Source organism: Larus michahellis, chromosome 2 (assembly GCF_964199755.1).
Source record: "Larus michahellis chromosome 2, bLarMic1.1, whole genome shotgun sequence".
Lineage (NCBI taxonomy): Eukaryota > Metazoa > Chordata > Aves > Charadriiformes > Laridae > Larus > Larus michahellis.
This window is the reverse complement of record NC_133897.1, coordinates 157,095,394-157,118,551: the sequence shown is the minus strand read 5'-3', so window position 1 is coordinate 157,118,551 and position 23,158 is coordinate 157,095,394. Positions and strand designations below refer to the sequence as shown.

The following is a 23,158-nucleotide window of genomic DNA, read 5'->3' as shown; positions in this document are numbered from 1 at the left end:
TGACATTTTTATGAACTTTCACAGATGACTTTTTGGATGTGGTAGAGAGAGCAGTCAAAGTTGGTGTTAAAAAGGTAATTTCTTCTAATAAAATTTCTTTAATATTTTAAACTGCTTTTTAATACTTTGTTTTTTAATACTCAGTATTAAAACAAAAGTTTCTGGAACTTGCAATGGAAAATGCAGTAACTTTCTTCAATAGCATAAAGCGAAAGTGTTCTGTGCAGAGCATTGTCTCTCATTTGCACAGATCATTAGATGCTGATTATTTAAGTTCAGTGGTATCACATGTGATACGTACGTAGAATTTCTTTTGTGCAGTTTCAACAGAAAGGTGCTCTCCTCTGACCTACTGCAGTCATCTAGTACGTAATTTTCCAAGCTAGTTGTATTATAGGCAGCCACTCCTGTGTTCTTGTATCCCAAGTGACTCACACAGTTGCCGCTACAGATCAAAACTCTAAACTCTTCTGATAGCGATCCTTCAGATATTTTTATATGTAAAGGAAATTGGTAATTGTGGAAGAGCTGTGAGTGCCCCTGTATTCTTACAGTTGAGACATGTGAATGTCTGCTACTAAATACTCACTTACGTGTATTAAAACTGCATCATTATGAGCAGGTTTGTAATTCCTAGCTTGAAATCGGTGTTTTCAGCAGTGAAACATGCTCCTTTAGTTATAATATTCTAGCCTGCGTAAATATCTCTCTCTAAACAGAATAAATTGTCAAGACAAAAAATACAAATTAAAATAGAATACAATGCACACTGTCACAAACTGTTCTACTGCACAAAGAAGGCTGGTGGATTAGAAGTAAAGAAATAAACCCTCCTCTATAAGAGGAACAGATGTCTCAGAAGTTTGCCCAAAGGCTCTCATCTGAAATGAGTGGGAAATAAAAAAATAAAAACCTTTAGTGATGGAGAAGTTACCGTACTGCAGCAAATACAGAATCACAGTCACTTTGACTGTGTCTGTATGTGCTGAATAAGTACTATTTAACCGTTATACCACCTCTGAAAGTAAGAGGCAATTTTCCTATTTTATCATCAAAATTAGGTTGGATACATAACTTTTTCAAGATGCACAGTGGATTCAGAAATGGAATTCAGGAGTTCCCTGCCCTTAGCTATGTTTTCAGTCTTGCTACTGGCCTGTACAGTGTCAGAAGTCTATTCCATCCCAGATTGTTTCTACTTGCCTAGAAGCTTAATCTGTTTACTTGAAAATACTTCTATTTTTCCATATAGCTGTTGATTTATAGATTTTTTTTGGTGAAGTTTTGCCCTGTGCTGTATGTATACTGAGCCAATGTCATCTTAACTTATTTTTCTGGTGAAACTGTTGGGATGTGTTTGTCTCTAATGGAGCATACTGCAGAAATGTCTGACTTGGTGCTGACTGAGTCTGGGATATAGCATGTGTAGGGATAAGAGTTGTCCAAAAGCAGTGTAGTCATGATTTCTTAGGACCTAGGATGCAAGATCCTGCAAGTGGTGTTCAAAGATCACTGTAAGCAACAATTCTGGTGTGATAACCTTTGATCTGTGTCCAGCTCTGGAGCCCTCAGCACAAGAAGGACATGGACCTGTTGGAACGGGTCCAGAGGAGGGCCACGAAGATGATCCAAGGGCTGGAGCACCTCTCCTATGAAGACAGGCTGAGAAAGTTGGGGTTGTTCAGCCTGGAGAAGAGAAGGCTCCGGGGAGACCTTGTAGCAGCCTTCCAGTACCTAAAGGGGCCTATAAGAAAGCTGTGGAGGGGCTGTTTGCAAGGGCATGTGTCGACAGGACGAGGGGCAGTGGTTTTAAACTAGAGCAGGGCCGGTTTAGATTAGACATTAGGAAGACGTTCTTTCCACTGAGGGTGGTGAGACACTGGCCCAGGTTGCCCAGAGAGGTGGTGGAGGCCCCGTCCCTGGAGACATTCAAGGCCAGGCTGGATGAGGCTCTGAGCAACCTGATCTAGTTGAAGAAGTCATAGAATCATGGAATCTTCATGGTTGGAAAGGACCTTTGAGATCATCGAGTCCAACCATACACACACTAAAAAACCCCCTACAATCTCTGTCACTAGAGCATGCCCTGAGGTGCCAAATCTACATGTTTCTTAAACACCTCTAGGGATGGTGACTCAACCACCTCCCTGGGCAGGCTGTTCCAGTGCCTGACCACTCTTTCAGTAAAGTAATTCTTCCTAATATCTAACCTAAACCTCCCCTGCCACAACTTCAGACCATTTCCTCTGGTCCTGTCATTATTCACCTGGGAGAAGAGGCCAACACCCACCTCTCTACAGCCTCCTTTCAGGTAGTTGTAGAGGGCAATGAGGTCTCCCCTCAGGCTCCTCTTCTCCAAGCTAAACATGCCCAGCTCCCTCAGTCTCTCCTCATATGACCTGGTGTCCAGACCCCTCACCAGCCTGGTGGCTCTCCTCTGGACCCGCTCCAGCACTTCCATGTCCCTCTTGTACAGAGGGGCCCAGAACTGAACACAGTACTCGAGGTGAGGCCTCACCAGTGCCGAGTACAGAGGCACGATCACTTCCCTGCTCCTGCTGGCCACGCTCTTCCTGATACAAGCCAGAATGCTGTTGGCCTTCTTGGCCACCTGGGCACACTGCTGGCTCATGTTAAGCTGGCCGTCCACCAGCACCCCCAGGTCCTTTTCTGCCAGGCAGCTTTCCAGCCACTCTTCCCCAAGCCTGTAGCGTTGCTTGGGGTTGTTGTGACCAAAACGCAGGACCTGGCACTTGGCCTTATTAAACCTCATACAGTTGGCCTTGGCCTATCGATCCAGCCTGTCCAGGTCCTTCTGTAGAGCCTTCCTACCCTCAAGCAGATCAACACTCCCACCTAGTTTGGTGTCGTCTGCAAACTTACTGAGGGTGCACTCAATCCCCTCATCCAGATCATTGATAAAGATACTGCAGGGGAGTTGGACTAGATGACCTTTAAATGTCCCTTCCAACCCAACACATTCTATGATTCTATGATCTTAAGGTAAAAATAAAAGATAGGAGCCTGAAATTCTTAAATTTGTAATCCTGACTCTGATACAGATGCCTTTGTTGGTTTATCTACTTATTTACGTCTTGTTTTGGGTATTTGGGAGTTTTTAGTTTCTCCACCTGTAAGCGTGGTTGATAATGTTTCTGAATATAATTTCTTGAATGCAAATAAAGTTTCTTGAGTTGTTGTCTAATGAAGCTGATATTGCTGCAAATAGAAGTATTTTACTCATTTAATGGTTTAAATACTTAGCATAGAAGATACTTGATAAATAAAAAAATCAGGTTTTGATACCTAGTGTATTTACTCACTGCTGGGGACCATTGAGCTTCGTTACTGATTTATGAAATTTTGTCATATATACATTAGTAATTGTCTTCTGATGTTCTCTGTCTAGATTCACATTAGTAATTGTCTTCTGATGTTCTCTCTAGATTCTTACTTAGATCCAAGTACTTTCTTAAACATTCATTTGATGTTCAAAGAAGAACATACTTGCTGACAGTACTTTTCTTCTTTCAAGTTTTTGATTACAGGTGGGAGTCTGCAAGATAGTAAAGATGCGGTGCAGCTGGCACAGACAAACGGTATTTTCACTTTAAATTTATGTTGTCAGTCAAAAATATAACTTTCTCTGCTCTCAGAATTAAGATTTCAAAAGGACCTGCCCCTCGAGGTGTTTACAGAATCTCAGATTAGAATAAGAAATTATGTTTCAGAACGGGATGAATGCATTGTGTATGTTTCTGTATGTTGCTCTTTAGATCCCTGCATGTTGGAAAGAATAAGTCTTCCCTATAATTTCTATTTCTAGATAAAAATAGAAATTACAGGAAACTTCTGGAGTAAAAATTTTGTTACAATGCGCTCTTCTAGAAATAAGATGGAAAGCTTGTATGGTGTAGAATATTTGCGTTTGGTGGGTTTTTGTTTGTTTTTTACTTATCAATCTATCATGACCAGTTTGAACAAGGGAGGTATCTTTATTTTTTCCTTAGCTTTCCCTTACTTTCTGTGAAAAGGCAAATATTATTCCACTAATTACTTAAATATGTATTTGAACTAAAATACATGTTGAATTACTATTTACAAACAGAACTGTAGAATAATTTAGGTTGGAATGAACCTGAGAGGGTAATCTGGTCCAATCCAATCCACCTCCCCACTTCCATCAAAGTAGGACTAGCTTTAATATTAGGTCACGTTGCTCGGGGCCTTATTTAGTCTTTCCCTGCCCCCCATTCTTTTACATTCTCCGTAAAGGCACTTAACAGAAATGTTAGTTTTAGCATTAAGGTAATCTAGATTAGATACTTAGGTAAATCAGGCTAAGTGTTGTGAAATTCTGTAACAGCTGATGTATAGGCACACAAAGGAAATCACATGCTGTCTGCAAATTTTACAGCTGAGGATAACCTGATGCATTTTGAATGAGATGCGTTTTGATCTCGAGAGGTCTCTTCCAACCTCTCTCTGGTGGAGAGCCGCTCCACGAGAATAATTCAGCTTTGAATTGCAGTTCTAGAGTATAGTAAGTAATGTGGTGGACTTGGCAGTGTTAGGTTTACCGTTAGAATGAATCATCTTAAAGGTCTTTTCCAACCTAAATGATTCTATGTGTCCTCAAAAGAAACACACACACATGCTGGAGATACCGTCTAACTTTGTTAAAGCAGAAGGTATCAGTGTAATAAAATCATCACCAAGATAAAGATGTTCAAAGGAGTTTTCTTTTAAAGTTATGAGCAATAGAAAAAGCCCAGATACAGATACTGTCTATAGCTTATATAAATTTTCTTCTTTTTTCCTTTTTTCTTAAAATCTTCTAATATTATCTTGCTTTAGACATGTTTTACAGTACAGTTGGCTGTCATCCCACCCGCTGTGGAGAATTTGATCAGAGTAGCCCTGAGCAGTATTTATCTGAATTAAAAAATCTGATTGAAAAAAATAAGACAAAGGTAATAGCAGTTGGAGAATGTGGCTTAGGTAAGTGTTATCTTAGTACATCACTATTTTTTCCTAGACATAGATTAAAAAAATCCTGAAACACTAAGTGGGTTTTTTGCTCTTTCTATTTGTAGATTTTGATAGATTAGAATTTTGCCCAAAGGACATCCAACTCAAGTAAGAAACTTTTGATGACTATAAATTGACTTGTAGCAATTTACAGGAGTGTTTTCTGTCTTGTGTTCTACCACATAACACTTTTCCAGCTATAGGCATGCAATTTGCAGGATTGGGTCTAGGGATTTTTGGCAGAAATGGGACTTCAAAGAAAGATGCCTGCATTCAAGTAGTGCTATGTGCTAAATTTTGCTGCCTGCCTGGTGTTGACTTAGCATGTCTTTTTCTGTAAAATTGATCAGAATTTGTGGGTTTCTGGTGTGACAGATGTTCATTCTTGCTAATACTCAAGAACTCTTAGACGCTCATGGGGAGAATAACATAACTGTAATGTGTGAAAGAAGAATGGGGGTTTTGAGTGAAAGGCATGGGGAAGGAAACAACTGTCAAAAAGGGTAAGTCGGAGTGGGGAAAAAAAATGAACTTTTAGTAAGGGAGTTAGCTGGGAGCAGATAATTGAGACTGATGAAAAAGGTAATCCTGGGAGCTGCAGAGGTCTGTGTTTTGAAGTAATATATGCAGCATAGATACTGAATGGAAAGAAGCCAGCACAGCCCCTAAAATCAGCTTGCATTCTTGTAGTGAGAACTTCTGTCTACAGAGGGAACTGACTGAAAGGTGTGATAAATTCAAGTAAGATGAGTGATTGATGAATTGTGCTTGCGTATTACTGTTCTGAGTCAATTAGTCACTGGAGGGCAGCAGTTAGTTGTGTTTTTCTAATTGCCTCATGTTAGCAGTAGGTAGAGTTAATTTCTTCGTAATGCTACAGTCATACAGTAAAATATTTTGCAGAGTGGACAAAACTTTTTCCCCGGTAGAAAACAGGCATAACCTGTTTCTTTTCTGTGTCAAATTAACACACTGGTGGAGTGTCATATTTTAAGATCCTTACTGCCATTATGGTATTGGGAGAAAAAAATATATATGATTTTCCTTACCTGATGGACTGCAGCTGAAGACCTGTAGTGAAAAACTTCTAATTGGGCACACTGAAAAACCTCTGTGAGGAGAGAGGTAACAGGGTGGAACAGAAATTGCTTTAAAAGTGATAGGTGAGTCCTTCCTAATTAAGGTTGATAATGACAGAAAGTCTTTTCTGAAGTGTTTCAGTAAATCATAAGAAATACATAAATCTAGTTTCTAAGAGATCTATTGAGAGCCCTTGCTGGAAATTACAGTTGGAAAGAGATGATTGATGAAAAAAAGCAGAAACCAAGAACTATTAGGGAGTAAAGAAATATCGAAAGTCTCAAGGACAGATGCCTGCAAACACTGTGTTTGTAAATTCTATATTTTCTTTCCCTGCTCTTCATCCTCTACATGTTTGGGAGACATGGTCAACGTTTGGGGTTGTTTTTATTTCTGGTAATTGAATGCTATGGAGTTGGAGACAGTCTGGCTTTTGTAACCTTCAGCAGGCTGGATGGCGAGTTCTTCAAATTAATATTCAGTGTATGCTTGATAAATGAACTAAATAAAGGAAGGCAAAGTATGAAATGCATGGAGGCAGTTCACCATTTTTCAGCTGATCTGTAGTTCGGGTGTTGTAGCAGTTACTAGAACAGCTTGCAAGCAGCTGCAGAGTTACTACATAGAAGAGTAGTATGGCAGTTTCCCAGTGGGTAGTATCTGAGCATGTCCTCCATTTCGTTTAATGTTTAATCATTATTTTCTAGTTAGTTATACTGTATTTTCTTCTGAATAATTTTCACCTGTAAAAAATTAACAGTATTTTTATCCTGTTTCTTGGATTGAAAAATCTAATAAAGATGAAATTCCTTTGTTGAAGCAGACCTAAGAACTTTTTTTGTCAGAATTTTTCTCCATTCTCATAACTTTTCCAACAGAAAATGGTGATTCAAATGGTAGTTTCATGATGGTACTGCCTTCATACTGAGGTGAAGGTCACTTTATAAATGGATGGATAAGTATGTAGAAGTTTTGCTTCTGCTGTACTACTGGGAGGGTCTCGTGAGGCTCAGCAACACAGGAAACAGGAGTTTTCTTAACCAAATTGGAGGGGGTGAACAAAATCACATGCTCTGTTATTCATACATGAATCCAGAATTGTTTGTCTGGAGACATTCTACCTCAGCAAGGCCGGTTTGCTTCCGCTCCTTTAGTGCCTTGATCCCAAAGCTGAAAATGCCACTGCATTTGAACTTTATGGTCAAAACTAAACCGTGGTAAACAACCATGCAGAAATACTTTAAAACTTCTGTATTGAGAAGCAACATAGAAACAGCATATACTGAATGAGTCTGTTCACCCAAAAGAAAAAGGTCGTTCCTTAAGCCCTGGAACTAGTAAGGTTTGGTTTCCTACTGGCTTTTTGTTACCATTCTGATGATCACCGTATGCCTGGGGTCTTCACGGTTTTCTGGGGTTTCTTTTTCCTCTTTTTTTTTTTTTCTCCAATGAATTCCCTATCCACCTCCCCTTTCTCTTTGACAGGACAAGTAGCAGCATGTGTTGGGCTTCACTGTTGCTGGGAATACAAGAAGCTTGAGTAGTTGCCTTTCCATTTGTAGGGGCACTAAACTTTGTACTTTCGAGACCACTTCTCAAAATTAGGTTGAAATTGGCCAGAGGTTACTTAGGGATCTTATTTGCAGCTCAGTCTCTAAAATCTTCTTCCCATGTGAAACAAGTCTTCTGTTGAAAAAGGAAAAAAAAAACAAAAACAAAACGCCAGTAATCAAGCAGTTGCAAGACCTTGCATGAGTTGCAATTAAATTTATATTTAGTCAAACAAGCTAAACTAAGCGCAGTATCTAGAGTGAAAAGAAGATTCAAAGTAGGTCTAATTCATTCTCCTGAATTTTCATGTCAGTTTTTAATGTTACAGCTGATTTCTGTTCCACCTGTTTTATCTCAAAGATCTGCACTGATAAACACGGATGGTAACCTCTATCAGAGAAATATCAACCTGTAATATACAGAAAACAGTGAAAACTGCACAAAACAAAATGACTAGTTGCATTGTCTTTTTTTTTTTTAAAGAAAATGTAAATCAAACTAATGGTTTGCTGCCACTTTCTCCTGATTGATATGTGGATCATATACAGCAGCATGTGGACACTTGAGTTTGCCTTTGAAATATTTCTAATATTTGATGATGGGAATGCCCCGGTGCCCTGAACTGCTTTTAATAGCAACACCTGTTGAAATCCAGTAGATGCATACAGTCCCAGCCTGTTGGGACAGGCAGTGGTGTTCTCCTGCCTTGCCCAAATAATGTCATCTTTCAAATTATGTATGGATGCTATGCACTGTTGGCCTTCTGCCATGCCTAAGTTCCTCTCTCATGTTTCCTGAGCATTGTTAATTTGCATGCCTGGGTGCAGCGTGGCAGACAGAAGTGGTAAATAATAATGCTCTGGGATCAGACTATCTGCAAATGACAAGTGACGGGTTAGTTCAGTGCTAATTAGTTTCCTTTGGAAACTGCACTGGGGAAACTGGCTACCTGGTTACCTTCCCTCTGCCCGCATTTTTATGTCTCTTCATAGGATGGCTGCCTCGCTGTTACCGCTCCTTCAAAGGGAATACTAGGAGTAGAAGATAGGAGAGGGATAAAAATGAGCGCAAAGGAAAGGATGCAGGCACACAAAGGAGAGGAGAGAAAACAGTGGAAGACTTTGAAAGAGTGAAGACAATAGGCAGAGTGGGACAGAAGTAAAATGCTTAATATTGGTACTTGTTCCACCCCAAGAGAGGAAAGACTGACCTTCATGGAAGAGCAAACAAAAAGTCTGGATTGTTACTTTACAGGCCGGGCAGCTCTGATGCTGGCCAGGTTTGGGCATTTGAGGCTATAGAAGTCTGCATAGCGCTCCCTCACTTGCCCTCACCGCATTTACAAGTGCTTCTTGAAATAGTGGTCTCTGTGTGGTCCACACTCTCCCTTCCTGACGTCTCAAAACTTTGTGGAGGGAACAGTTGGTTCCTCTTTCACTAAAAATAAATAAAACCAAACTTCAAAACCTGCACCACACAAGAGTCCATGTTTAGCATATGTATCCATGCATTTTCCAGTATTGATGCTCTTGGCCACTTCTTATCTTTGTCTAGCACAGGTCACTACTACTATCTTAATATACCATGGGAAAGAGTTCCTTTTAAATCCTTGCACAAATAAGAGTTTTTGCATGGCAAATCCATTAATTCTGGCTTTAGTTCTGGAAAACAAAAACATACAAGTGCTGGAAAAAACTCTTATGTCTTTACTTGCTTTTACACTGAATTTCTGTTTAAAAGTGATTTTTATTTAACAGGTATTTTGAAAAACAATTTGACCTGTCAGAACAGACGCAACTGCCCATGTTTCTCCACTGTAGAAACTCACACACTGAATTTTTAGGTGGGTTTTGTTTGATTATTTCATATTCTGAGCAAATTCTGAATATGAAAAATCTGGAAACCTGATCTTTCACCTTTGTCTGTTATAAAGCTGTCTTACGTTTTTATTTATTTCATTTCATAGACATAATGAGAAGAAACCGAGATAGATTTGTTGGAGGGGTGGTAAGTATGGACTTCAGTGTAGCATTGATTTTTACGTGCATGTGCGTGAATGTTTTTGCTTAATAATGCAACTTGTTTGTCATGGAACCTGGGTAGGCTTCCTGTTACAGGATTTAAGTTGTTATTAATTAATAAGTGTTTTCCAGTCTCTTCTGGTGTTTTTATTTTAGTTGCTTATTCAACAGATTTTTTTGCAAGGTAAGAGGATAGGCTGAGAAAAAGCTCTGCAGCTGACATGAACAGATTTTCTTGGCCTGTCAGAAGGACAGTTTAAGTACCTTATAATTGACGTTGGCCTTTTCCCAGTTCTGCAGTGTGTGTAACTGCAGTCCATTCAGACCACAGATAATTTAGATGCATGTTCCCAGTGGAAGCCGTAACCTCAAACATTTACTTCTGACGTTAGACATCATTTTCAAATTAGATCCAGATGTGACTTTTGATGCTTTATGTCTTTAGATATTGAGATCGTGCATTTTAATTCAAAAGGAAAAACTGTGGATGAAATGATTAAGAAAGTCCAGCAATACTCTTTCAGGTTTCCATTATGGCAGGACTTTGCGGAAGTGGTAAATGCTTGGATTATTCTATTCTACTAATATCAGACCACACTTCTGACAACAGTATCTCATGCCCCATGTTTCCCCTTCGTTACTGCAAAACCCTTCCCCTAGCTCAGTGCTTTGCCTTTGTGCTCTTAGGTAATTCCGTGCAGTCTCCCCTTCCTTTCTCTTTTCTGCAAAACCTGTAACTAGCAGAGAAGTGACGAGCAGGCACCCTCTGCAGCTGGCTGTCCCCCTCCCAGCATGGGGAAGCAGCCGTGTTTGCTCCATGCAGGCTGAGACACTGTGGTTCCCAGATACGTAACACTGTTTGTACCTTGTGACCTGCCGCTTCCCTCTTTAATCCGTGGGATGAGCACATAGACTGTCTCTCTAGCTCCCATGGATTAAAATCTGTGGAGAACATAACACTGCTCTTGCTCTGTCCATGACAGTGCCCCGTAGGGAATACCGAGGAAAGAATGTCAAAATTCAGCATGCGGAGGATTAGTTCCTGCATATGGTCTCCCAGCTGTCAGCTACAGGAAGTTCTGGGCCAAAAGCAGTGTCACTGGATAGGCCTTTTCTGCACATATTTATCACTAATAAAACGTGGTAACCACTTCTATCACAGTATTCAAGTGAATTCAGCCTGAATTTTGCCCAAATTCAGAATCAGCTGAGCCATGTCTCATCTTTATATCTGTATTGACGTGTAATGCATACTATCAAAGGTTATTTATGACACAAATAAAAACTAATATGTACTTTTAAATGATTGGAGTTTTAAATGAAGTGCATATATTTGTATATATGTATGCATCTGTACTTACATGTTCTAGGTACATTCATTTGATGGCACAAAGGAAGAAGCAGCAGCCATAATAGATTTGGATCTTTATATTGGAATAAATGGCTGGTAAGTTCTTTACAAGAAATACAACTATTTTTAAATGTCAGCTGTAGTGAACTCATTGCTTTCTTTTAAACAATGAGGTCAAGTTTTCAAAGCTCACTAGACTCTTAATCATCTGACAGATTTAGAATTGCACTCATTAGTCTGTTAGCCATAAAAAGTTCTTAACTCACAGCTCAGCGAGTTAATCTAGTCTTAGATCCACTCTGCTACCCTCAGGTCAATCCTTGTTTGTAAATAAAGAAGGTTGTTGAACACAGACGCAGTCCTTTGGAGAAGTGTTTAAAAAATAGCGTAATTTTAAGCTGCCATGTAATGCAAATGGAACCTGAGCAGCCTCCTCTACTGGTTACGCAGTCTGAATCCTCAGCCGTCACCTGGCCAAAAGCCAGCCAGCACCCCTTGGTAAGTGGCATGGGTTGCCGAGGCCAGGCAAGCGCGGGCAGGGCTGAGGCTGCTTCGCTGGGTAACTCTCTACATTTGCCCTTTTCTGCAAAGTTTGAATTTACAGGCAGCACTTTTAAAAATGAAGCAGATTTTATTTGCTAACAAAATTATTTAGGAGGCCGCCTTTGCTGCAAAACATTTCAATCGGCAAAGTAATTACTTTTATACACTTTTTTTTTTTTTTTAACCAAACTCTGGTTTTCTAGCTCACTGAAAACAGAAGCCAACTTGGAAACACTGAAATCAATTCCTAGTGAACGATTAATGATAGAGACTGGTAAGATTTTTATATCTTGGTCAGTTTGTGGCTTAAACACTATTAGGCAAGGAGATATGCTTGTACAGCAATGATAAGGCAGAAGGCGTTCAGAGTAGAAAAAGAACTGGCTGTTTCTCCGCTTTGGAAAGCAGTTTACAGGCTCCAGAAATATTCCTTTCCAGCTTTCTGCTGGAAGGAATAAGCTGCCGTGTCAGTTCCTGGCATTGCAGGGGAAGATGAGAAGGACAAATTGACAAGCCCAGGTTTTTAAATGTACCTAGGTACCAGAATCCTGCTCGGATGTCTTTTAAAATCTGGCTTGCTGGAGACGTGCCAGGCACCGGGCAGTGGCTGTGAGCTTGCAACTGGCAGCAGTCACGGCATTTAGATAGAACAGCTCTTGAAATGGAATGAGGTGGAAGAACGTTTGAATTCCCCTCTTGGCCTTACGAGCAGTGATTTCAACTGACTGACTAGGGATGCCTTTTTTTTTTTTGGCATGTTCTTTTCAATTATTAGTAACTGGTAGTTATAAATACAGTATTTATTTTAATTTCTGAACCTGAGAAAGGAAAACTACTAACTGCCTGAATCCTTAAATTTATTTGCATGTGAAATACAGACCTGGTAAAGTACGGAGGAAATAAGTGTTATGTACTATTATTGCTGATTTTTAAAATGTAAAATCTTGAAGGTAACAGTATAAAAATCCAAAGATTGTGAAGATGTTAAATTGCCCAAATCTCTTAAATTCCATTTTAAATTGGAAGTCACTGCAAGAACTTTTGTCTGTGGAAGTAGTTGACTAAATTATCTCATGCTGTTCTCAAATGATTGCATACTCTTAATTCTTTCTCTTTTTTTTTTCAAATGAAACTAGATGCACCTTGGTGTGGAGTGAAAAATACTCATGCTGGATCAAAATACATTAAAACTACATTTCCTACAAAAAAGAAATGGGAAATAGGGCACTGCTTGAAGGACAGAAATGAACCCTGCCATATAATGTAAGTATGCTACTGTAGTAGTATTTTAAATCTTTCAAATCTTACCCGAAAAGAAAAAAAAAAAAAAATCAGTTCACTAGAAATGTGATATATAGTAGTATATAGGGCTTATGGACAGTTAGAAAGTACAGAAACCATTTTCTGCCACCTTTTCACGTGAAAAAGAGAGGTGCAAAAAACAGGGAAATATATCATTGTTTTAATGAAAATGTTTAGTTTAGACCTGAAGAAAATTTTAAGAGAGAGAAGACCACTGATCATGCTAAAAGCATAGCTGAAGCTTACGTGGCGACATCTCCTGGTGTTCAGATACATTTTCTGCAGTTGTGTTCATTTGTAATACTCTGATTTTGTTCTAAACGCAAAGTGCACCCATTAGCACAGAAGGCCTCTTCCTAGGGTCAGTCCCTGATTTTGGAGTAGGCGAAGAGGGAAGCGTACACAGCTCTCTGATGACACGTGGAGGACATCTACTGTTGCTGAGTAAGGCTTTTTCAGCAAACCTGCCTGCGTTAACAGCACCTCCCAGGCCTTTGCTGCCTTAGGAGTCGCTTACGGAAGCATTTCAGAAACCCCAGAACTGGAACTGCAGGCAGTCTATCCTACAGCCGTACAAAAGCGGCTCTATTTTGGCTCTTGCTTTCTTTTAGAAAACCAAATCTTGTTCAGTTCAACCGTATTTCAAAATTACTGTCCCTTTAAAACATTAATTATAACCCTTACTAATTGTAGATTAGTAATCTGAGAACCTCTTAAACTTTAGGAAAAATGAGGTCTGGTAACGGAGAACTGATAGTTTGTGACTTCTCAAGTAGCAAGCTCTGGTGTGAGGGGAAAGGTAGCCCCAGGCCACAAAGTATATGTAACGTTTAGGGTGTATACATACCGTTTAATGTAGCCCAGTTGGCAGGAGGAGTTTTCCACTTGTCTTTTTCTGGTGGTGCTGGACACCTTTCAATTTTGATGGTGGTATTTCTGCTTTATATGTATATTTTCAGAACTGCACTACTCCCCTTTGAAACTTTTTTTTTTTTTCATTTTAGCCACAAGAGGCTTTTTTTTTTTTTCTCCTTCAGTGATTTTATATAGAGAGCATTACAGTAGCACGGAGCATCCTACTGCATCCAAGTGGGGACAGATATGTAAGCCCTACCAAGACTCTTCAAGGGTGAAATTCTTTGGTATTTGTTACTACTGTGTAGGCCAGATCTCACCCCTTCTCCTCTTGAACAGCCCCTTAAATCCAGAAGCTGTTTGGCTGCAAAGCACAGGAGTGGTCATGAAATATGCTAATTCTGTGTCTAGGAAAATATTTGCATTCCAGTTAAGAGCAACTCTTTTACTCCATCTTCCTCAAAAAGAAGTTTAGCTATCGCATAAGTTGAGGCAAGATCCAAAACCACGAAACCTTACCACCAGGCTTGAGGTTTCTTGCTCTTCACCATGAAGGGTTTTTTCTACTACTAGAAAAAATTGAAGTACGGTTCATCTTAGGAACTGTACAGACTATTCATTTTTTTTCAGAATGAGTGATAGAAAATCAAGAAAATAAGTACAGAGAAAAGATTGGGGCTTGGTTTTCTGTTACTTAGTATTATTAATCCCATTTCTTCTGCCTCCTTTTCCCGGCTTGTACCAAGGCTATGAGCCTTTTAAAATTGCACATTTAACATTTACTGCAAATATCTGACTCCGTTAAACAATCACAATTTGGTGACAGAAAAGAGGGAAGGAGCAGTAAGTTACTTTAACGGCTATATTCTCAGATAAGGCTGCATCCGGAATTTAAGCTTTGCCATAGACCAGTTTATTCAGAGTGCAGCTTTAGCCTTGGAAGGCTAATGAATTTCAGTCTGAAAAATGAAGACCATTGATAAAGACACCCACAAAATTACTTTCTTTGAAACAGAAAGGTGTTTAATTACCTCCAAACAAGAGTCAAAAGACCAAAGATGAATCTGTAACCAGTGAGCAACCAGTGTTCAATGTAAAGGGAATGGCAGTTAGTGACTTAAAAGTGAAGCTGTTTGCATATCTGAGCACCTTGCCCTGTTGCTCTCAGCATAGATTTTTATTCCAGGTTAATCTCAGTGACATGTACGTACACATGCAGCTGTCTGAAGTATATTCAGTACTGACTTTCAGAGTCCTCTAATATCAATCTTTCTTTTTTAGTCAAATACTGGAAATAATGGCGGCAGTAAGAGAAGATGACCCACTTGAGTTGGCCAATACTCTATATAACAACACTATTAAAGTCTTCTTTCCAAATGTATAAAGTTGTTTTTCTTAAATTTATTCAGCATAACTTTTGTAAATATATTGCAAAAACATAATAATTATCGTATCTGCAAGTTCTTATCAGTGGAAGCCAATATGTAGTGCTTTTTTTTTTTTTCTGGTACAAGATTAAAGCTGCTTTTGAAAAGGTGGTCTGCATTTGTACAGTTTCTCAGCCCTGTTTCCCTTTCATCAAGATTCAGGATCAATTTCAAGGACAGCCCAAGCCAGCAGCTCTCGTGAATACCTGTATGCATTACATGTTGAATACCAGGCTGGCGAGTTCACACGTAGAGCACTTCAAGCTGCTTCTGGTGGTTCTGCAGTGTTTAACACAATGGCATGCTTGGCTGCTTTACCAGAAAGCTTATTAGCAGTTTCATCTTTTTTTCCCACATACACGAATGCTATAATATTAAAGTCTACCAACCTAAATTTTTATTTAATTTTTTAAAAACACAACTCACTAGTTTTTAGCAATAAAGCTCTGCTAATACTGAATCTGTAAGTAAAGCTGCTTTGGTTCAGGCTTTTTATTTCTGATTTGACCCACTGAACAGTCTGTTTTCACCGGTATTTTTCATTTGCATCCAGCCCTCATTGATCAGGGATTACTGGTATACAGTCTTTGGCACAGCATTATCACTACATCAATTAAAGAGTGTTTTTCCAACCATCTTAAAAACATGTGAAAACATTTTATTCCATGTACAATAATGTACATAATTTTAAGGTGGTCATGAAAGAGACCAGCAAAAGTCAGAGGTATATTTACAGTAGCACACACCACAGTAAACAACCACCATTCACAGACTCGACATTGAGATACTGCTGTTGTGCTTAAGTACAATAACTACAAGTGATACTTTTCATTCTGTTGAAGTCAATCTTAAATACCTCACGGCTTGGTAAAGGACATCTCAATCACCAAGAGAGTTAGAGTCAACATTGAGAGTCTCATTCAAGTGCGGTGCCACACAGTCACTGTCCTCCTCATCACTATCGGAACTGTCATTATCTTCATTTAATTCATTTTCAGCATCAGCAGCTTCTTCTGCAACTCGTACAGGATTTTCGTTTGGTGCCACAAACCCGTTGTTATTAGAGATGTTGGCATTTTCCTTGTCCTCAATATACACTTTCTGATGGCACATCGGGCAAGTGTCCTGAATGTACAGCCACTTCCGAAGACAAAGTGCATGAAAGTAATGGTTGCATGGAGTAATGCGAGCAGAGGTGGTGAACTCATGGTAGCAGATGGCGCAGACATCATCTATTTCATGTAACCGACTTCCTTTTACCTCTGGAAGCGAGTTGATTTTCTTAACAGCAGTCCGGCGATTTATAAAAGTCTTCCAGCCATTCTTTGCTTGCAAGTAGATGTTGAAGTAGGCGTGTAGACACATCATGCAAGCGCGAATCTTGCTTCCCGATTCAAAAACCATTGTGTAAGCTCCATTTCCAAACATGATTACTCCAAATATAAACTCAATAATATTGCCAGTTGAACGAACATAATAGACATAATCATCAAGTTTTTCCCATAGCACATTATAGTAGCCATCAATCATAAACAATATATAAACAGTGATAGAAACTATTACTTTCAGGCAAAGCTCTACGCAGAACGCCGTAACTGCAAAAAGCCACGTATTTAGTGCATAGTGGTGCCAGAGGATGTAACTGAGCAGAACTGGAAGGATGAAAAGGCAAGCGGAAACAAAGAGTACAGGGAAGTGTCTGCGAAACGATGACACGTGGGAGGCACTGAGAGACATCAGCACGGGGTCTGTCATTCCGTGGATAAAATGCAGGACTGCGGTCAACAAAAGGCACATGTTTCGACTCAGGCGAACTAATCGTTCTTCTGGTTTCAGTCCACTTAAACCAGTCTGCAGAGCCAAGATGAAAAACAAGACGGGCGCTACGAAACCAAGCCTTTTGTCATCCTCATCAGTTGAACCGATGAAGGCCAAGATACCAAGTCCCAAATAATGCGCTATTGAGGAAATGACGGCACTCATGCCTAACACAGTTAAAGTAGAGTCACACCCACTTATGATCAGGCTGCAAAGCAGTTCCCAACAGTTATCCCACGATATCAAGAAAAATTTTTCTTCTGTATTAGTTTCAGCCATCTTTACAACGTATGTTAATACCACAGCTTGTGCTGTAAGTCTCGTTAACCAGAACACACGCAGTACAGCTGGAAACCGAATCCTTTTCCATGTATCTTCCATCAATAGCTGTAATCCATAAATGCGATACATGTGCCTCACCAGCAGATAAACGTATCGCACCGAATAATAGAACCATTTAATTTTTGTAACTAAAATGGCTGTGGTATTTAGTGTCAGAACTAAGCCTGAAATAAAAACTAGTATCTGCCGGACATTTAAAGGTAATTCAATAACCAAGCCAATTACAGGAATCAGTATATCCAGGATGATGAGTTGAGAGTATATGGACTGCACGTTTAGCAACGTAACGTATCCAATTCCAAAGGTAAGCTGAAGGATGGAAAGCGCCATCCATAGCGAAGGTCCTTTATGAGGGAAGATCTGAATTCCGAACGCGGCTGTGTAGTAGGCACTGTAGAAGTTTATGTGCAAAGAAGCATAGTAATTCACCAACACTGAAGTCGCAGCCAGCAGAAACGCCGAGGCGATCATATAAAACTTGAAAAGTGCTCGCTGTTGTAAGACCAGAACAACACTGGATACAAAGACACCTAAAAACAGATTGAAATCATTTAGTTCTCAGCAGAAATTCAACAACAGATTTGATCTATTAGCTTTGGAGCTACATTTATTTAACATATCACTTCCTGGTTGGTCACTTGTAACTTTACATTACCAATGGCGCCCTTTTCAGAGGACAGACAAGAGGACAGCTTAATCTCTGCATGGAATACACCTGCATGCTGCAGCTGTGATGCAAAGCCAAAGCAAGCAGTAAGTCACAATTACTGTTAAGTTCACCTGCAGTTCCAGACTAGGGCAGGGACAACTCGCAGCCTTTCACCCTCAGTCTTGAAATCTAAGGGTAGACAAGTTCTAAAACTAGAAAAGAATTGCCAGATGTAGCATCATCTTTATAGGCAAAGTTAATAAGGAATAAATGGGTAAAATTTACTAAGTCCCTTAATTCACTTGAGCAAAGCACTCAACTACAGATGTCTAAGCTGGAGTACTAAAGATAATAGTCACCAAAACAGTTTAGCTAAACCCTTTAATGGAAAAACTGTGAACAATTGCTGTAGTTTACTGGGGAGAGATTCCCAGTAAACTTCCAATTCCCTTCACTTTGCTTTCATTTCTGATAAGGCACCCTGAAACAACAGTCTCACAGAGAAGGCCTTCCACAGTATAAAGCTTTTGTACACAGAATCCAAAACCCCACCAAGTTGCCTCTTTGCCAAAGCCAGTGTGAACCTGCGTCTGTCTTGTTAGAAGTCAGATTTAGATCTTGAAATTCCTGTTTGCTAACCTTTCCCTCGCACTGACCATCAACACATCTTGACCATGACTGGAAAGTCTGCACCTTCCTATGAGAAATCCTATCATAGCATCTGTCACACCTTGGCATTACATTGACGACCTTGCAGTGAAACTTCAGGCGCGTAGCTTGTGACTTTCATCACTATGTACTATGTAAGTAAGGGCTCTGTCCTAACAGATTTTAAATTAAATGGCACTTGTCATGAGATTCACCTCCTTAAACATTTTTTTTTTTTTCCTTCAGGAAACACAGTGTCTTTGTTTTGGGCTTCTTAGTCAGCTTCCAGTCTATGCAACTGCTTTCTCATCCAAACCAGTTTGGAGAGATTTCCATCTCTACAACTTATATTTGATTGTAAATTGCTTTCAATCTCTGTACTAAAACTAATGAAATCACAAGTAATCCTCTTTCGACTGGAGGATAGCATCAGTCTTTTCTGACGATTGTATGTTAAATTGTTCCAAATCCCCCATAATAGTGTTTACAAAAATAAATATTTTAAGCCATGGTATCTTGATCATGGGAATTAAAAAAAAAAAAAAAAAAGGACTTTGCTAAGAACTAGCATTTGCTTCCACCAGGAGTGTTGCCAGCTGCTTGTATCACAAAAAAAACCCCAAACCAAACAACCAAAAAACCAACCAAAAAAAACCCCAAACCAAAAACACACAAAAAAACCCACCTCAAAGGACTGAGCAGGAAGGGAGAGGGTAAACGTGAATCAACAGTAAAAGGCAGACTACAAAAAAAGGTTATTAATGCACCTTAACAGTGTTCCTTGCCAGCAGCACTGGCTGATATAAAAACATTCTCCTTAACTAATCATTAACTTAGTAACCTTGTGAAGTGGACTGAGGAGAAGCCTCCATCAGTTTTCAGACAGTGCCCTATATCACAGCTCATTCTTCCATGCAAAGCTGAGTATTATTACACACAGCACTTTAACAAAAAGCCTGATGATTTCATTGCTTTTTCATGCACACCACCATGAACACCTATGGGAAAGCTAATACTAGGGACAAGTTTGTACTCTTTGTCTTTTCTCACAAGTCACAGATAAGGCTCAAATGCCTGTCAAAAGCTCATTATTTACATAATTCTGATCATTTGAGCCAAATGCATTTTGCACTAAGCAGGCTGCTCCAAAACACTCCTGTTAACAAAACCTATTTTCCTTCCTTGCAGTTGCAGTAACAGGCCTGTAGTGAGATACTCCGGGTCATCCTAAACCACTGACGTTTCACATGCGAGACACATCCCTAAAAACAGCACTACAATGAGTCAACAGAAAGGCCAGACTTACTGGTTCCTCTAAAGAGGGACTAACAAAAGGTAAAGCATTTCTCTGTCAGTGCTTGTGTGGAAAAGTCAAGACCCCCCCCAACGGAACCTCCAAAGACTACAGGAGGTAACTCAGATCTCAGAAGGGGAGGTAAGCGCTCCTCCGCGTCTCCATTTACATCATTCAGTCCATCTTGCCACGAGGAGAGTTCCCCCTGCCCTGCAAAGCGTTCACCAAACAGTAAATCTTTTCCCATTTTCCCCCTGATAAGAAATGCTGCAGTTCCTCCTTTGAGAGGATTTGTCTGGCGTTTCTGTATATGCTGCTGCTTACCTTTACTGTTCCTGCCTACGCCACCCCATCACCAGCTGTCTCCAGCACGGCCTCCAAACACAGCATTTAATCAAACCACACACATTTACTTTTAAAATCATTTCTTGTGTTACAATGAATCCCCCCGTCTCATATTTTCCTTCAACTCCTGCAATTTGTCAGTATCTATAGTAGCACACTACATAGGATTTGACTTCCAGTCAGTTGCAGGGTTCAATTACTTTTACAAGTAAGTATTTTAATCACGTGGAATTGCCAAACTATTTTTTTCCCTAGCACCAGCCATTCTACTTGGTTCCACATCTTTCTACAGACTACAGTATTTATGGTAACCCTCTCAAAAATCAGTGTCCCTGCTGAGGAGGGACTACTGTCCAAAGTAACCGTTTCACACTCCTGGGGGTGGTGGTTCTCCTGGAACCCTGACACTTAAAAAAACTGCAAAGATACAAAAGGTGTTGGAGACAAAGCAAGGTTAATGTTTCATTAACCTTTGAAGATTAAAGAAAAACTGAGCTCCAGTTGTACAACTTGGTTCCGTGCTATGTATAACTCTATGTACTTGTATAAAAAATAAGTGATGGAAGAACCAGACCAAGGAATCCTGCAGTAAACTTTTTAAAAATCATACAGATCTCTATTAGCATTCTTGAGGAACTCTACTCGCAGAATCTTTTGTAACTGTTCAACGTCACCCCTGAAGTTATCAAATCTCGCCAGAGCTACAGTCTCGAGGATAAATTGTGTGTCCATCCTATGCTAAATAGTATTGTGCTACAGGAAAAGTCTGGATCAGTCTTCCAAAGCCTGCAAATGGTAACTAAATGGGCAACTTCCCCACTATTTAAATAGAGAATGATCCACACTAAATATTTTGGTTTATCCTAACAGCAGCAAACACCCAACCCTGTAATCCTTAAATTCAGATGAGGAAAAAATAGATGCAAAAGCACTCTGTTGCCTGAACCACATGGAAGGTCTTTAACATCATCTTTAAATGGTTACATTTTAATTTTTCTTTGATTTTGGAAAGCCAAGAACCACACACCAGTTGTCTCAAAGTACAAGATAAGTCTCTTGGTATAAACCGTTCCCAAAGCTCTTTTGCAGGAGGCAGGGGAGGGATTACCCATTTCCTCCTCCACACCCTTCCAGAGAAGTGATGATATAAATGCAATTCTGAAAAGTGCCTTAATCTGTTAATCATGGAATAACACATTGACCATTCTCGCTTATGTGGGATTAATTTCAAGGTGCTTCCTACAGCATCTCGATCATACAATGAAGGACTCCTAAAGTCGGTGAGGCACTGCAACGTCACTTTTTTAAAAAGCGGGAAGCACTCACAGCAATTCCAGAAGTGTGGAATAAAGGGTCAAGAAAACGGGAAGTAGGAAGAACCCCCGCTCCCCATCCCAGAGCTGTCAGTACCAGCTGCAAGGCCAGGACCTCCTTGGCCTCCCTTCTCCCAGGAGCCGCCACTTCCCCAAAGGAGCTGCAGCCCAAAGAAAGTACCTGCTTTTCCTACTTTCTCTCTCTGCTCCCCTCTCACCTGCTGACTCGCTACAGCTTTGCCTTTACTTCTTTACTCCCTCCTGCCTCCCCAACTTCCGCAGTGCTGTCACTGCCACACTCCTTACTCTGTACCTTTCCTTTTAACTGCTCTTCTCAGCTCCCTACCCCAACGGCCACACCACTTATTTCCTTCCTGTTTTTTTTTCTACTATAAACATCAAAGAAAACACAAAATCAACATGTCACAGGCCTGCAAAAAACTCTTGCTGTATTTTTTGGATTCTCCTTTCCTTCCTGCCCAAGCATTCCCAGCTTCAAGATGGGAACATCCCCTGTACAGCAATCATCAGAATGGGGCTATGTAAGAACGCAAGATTACCAGCAGTGCTGAAAATAGTATCACCTAGTTATACCAGTGATTTTCAACCTTCATCCCAGGAAAAAAAAAAAAAAAAAAAAGCTTAAAAATAACGAACAGCAAGTTTCAAGAGATTTCTCTTTCATTTGGGAACCGAATTTCCGGCATTTCTAAACTGCTATATCCTAAAGTAAGGCTTTAACAGGAAGACATCACACTATCCAAAGTGCTTTTAAAAAAAAAAAAAAAAAGGCACAACACGAAGTCACATGCCTTCCGCCGAGGAGGGGGTTCAGCCCCGACTCCCCGCGCACATGGCGAGCGGCCCCCGGCCGGCCCGGCCGCGCTCCGCCGGCTCCCCGCGGCTCACACCGCCACGGCCAAGGCCAGGAGCCGCAGGCAACCGGCCCGGCCCGGGAACGGCACCGGGAGCCGGGGATGGAGGCGGGGTGGGGGGACGGGGACACCCAGCTCCGCGGCTAGCAGGAGGAGAGGGAGGTGACCCACCCCCGGGCGGCAGGAAGGGACCCAGACGGGGGAAAGGGGTGAAGAGAAAGCCAGGCCGCGGCAGCAGCCGGCAGGCTGAGGGGACGGGGGAGAGACGCGGAGGTTCTGCCCCGCCTGCGGCTGTAAACAAGGCCCACGGGGGCCGGCGGGGAGGGGCGGGGGTGCCGGGAGCCGGCGGGGAAGGGAGGGCGGCGGGGAAGGTGTCTCACCCAGCAGCCGCAGCAGCACGCCCAGCAGCGCGGCGCTCAGGGAGCCCCCCGGCAGCGGGGACGAGTTGAAGATGGCGTCGATGAGGAACAGACTGGGCACCCGCAGCGCGACCTCCAGCCCGGCCCGCAGTCGCGGGCCCAGCCGCAGCCAAGGGAGCTGCGGAGGGCCCGGGGCCGCCATCCCCTGCCAGGGGGCAGGCAGCCCGCCTCTTCAAAAGCGGGGGAGCAAGGGGAGGAGGAGGCTGGCTACCGCCCGGCGCCCGCCGCCCGCCTCGGCCGGGCCCCCCGCCGCGCCGCCGCCGCCTCCATCTTCCTCTGCGCTCCCTCAGCAGC

General features: G+C 41.1%; 2 protein-coding genes across 11 annotated transcripts in view; one reads left to right on the top strand and one right to left on the bottom strand.

Annotated features, from left to right (window-relative positions):
- Nucleotides 1-20,856, top strand: part of TATDN1 (TatD DNase domain containing 1) — a 22,827-nt gene extending 1,971 nt beyond the window's left edge. For 7 of the 10 annotated variants that reach the window (XM_074577786.1, XM_074577790.1, XM_074577789.1 and 4 more), the window contains 10 exons: nucleotides 25-74; nucleotides 3,536-3,599; nucleotides 4,858-5,001; nucleotides 5,097-5,139; nucleotides 9,420-9,505; nucleotides 9,629-9,669; nucleotides 11,054-11,130; nucleotides 11,781-11,851; nucleotides 12,714-12,840; nucleotides 15,016-15,631. In XM_074577786.1, coding sequence (XP_074433887.1) covers nucleotides 25-74; nucleotides 3,536-3,599; nucleotides 4,858-5,001; nucleotides 5,097-5,139; nucleotides 9,420-9,505; nucleotides 9,629-9,669; nucleotides 11,054-11,130; nucleotides 11,781-11,851; nucleotides 12,714-12,840; nucleotides 15,016-15,118 — 806 coding nt within the window. In that variant the 3' untranslated portion in view covers nucleotides 15,119-15,631. Of the gene's footprint in view, nucleotides 1-24; nucleotides 75-3,535; nucleotides 3,600-4,857; nucleotides 5,002-5,096; nucleotides 5,140-9,419; nucleotides 9,506-9,628; nucleotides 9,670-11,053; nucleotides 11,131-11,780; nucleotides 11,852-12,713; nucleotides 12,841-15,015; nucleotides 15,632-19,806 lie in introns of those variants that run through there. The other 3 variants (XM_074577788.1, XM_074577784.1, XM_074577794.1) reach the window with 2 other exon arrangements.
- On the bottom strand, nucleotides 15,636-23,158 carry RNF139 (ring finger protein 139). Its single transcript, XM_074577783.1, has 2 exons — nucleotides 22,826-23,158; nucleotides 15,636-17,851 (listed from the first exon to the last, which is right to left on the bottom strand). The coding sequence occupies exons 1-2, from the start codon at nucleotides 23,004-23,006 to the stop codon at nucleotides 16,041-16,043; spliced, it is 1,992 nt and encodes a 663-aa protein (XP_074433884.1). The 5' UTR covers nucleotides 23,007-23,158; the 3' UTR covers nucleotides 15,636-16,040.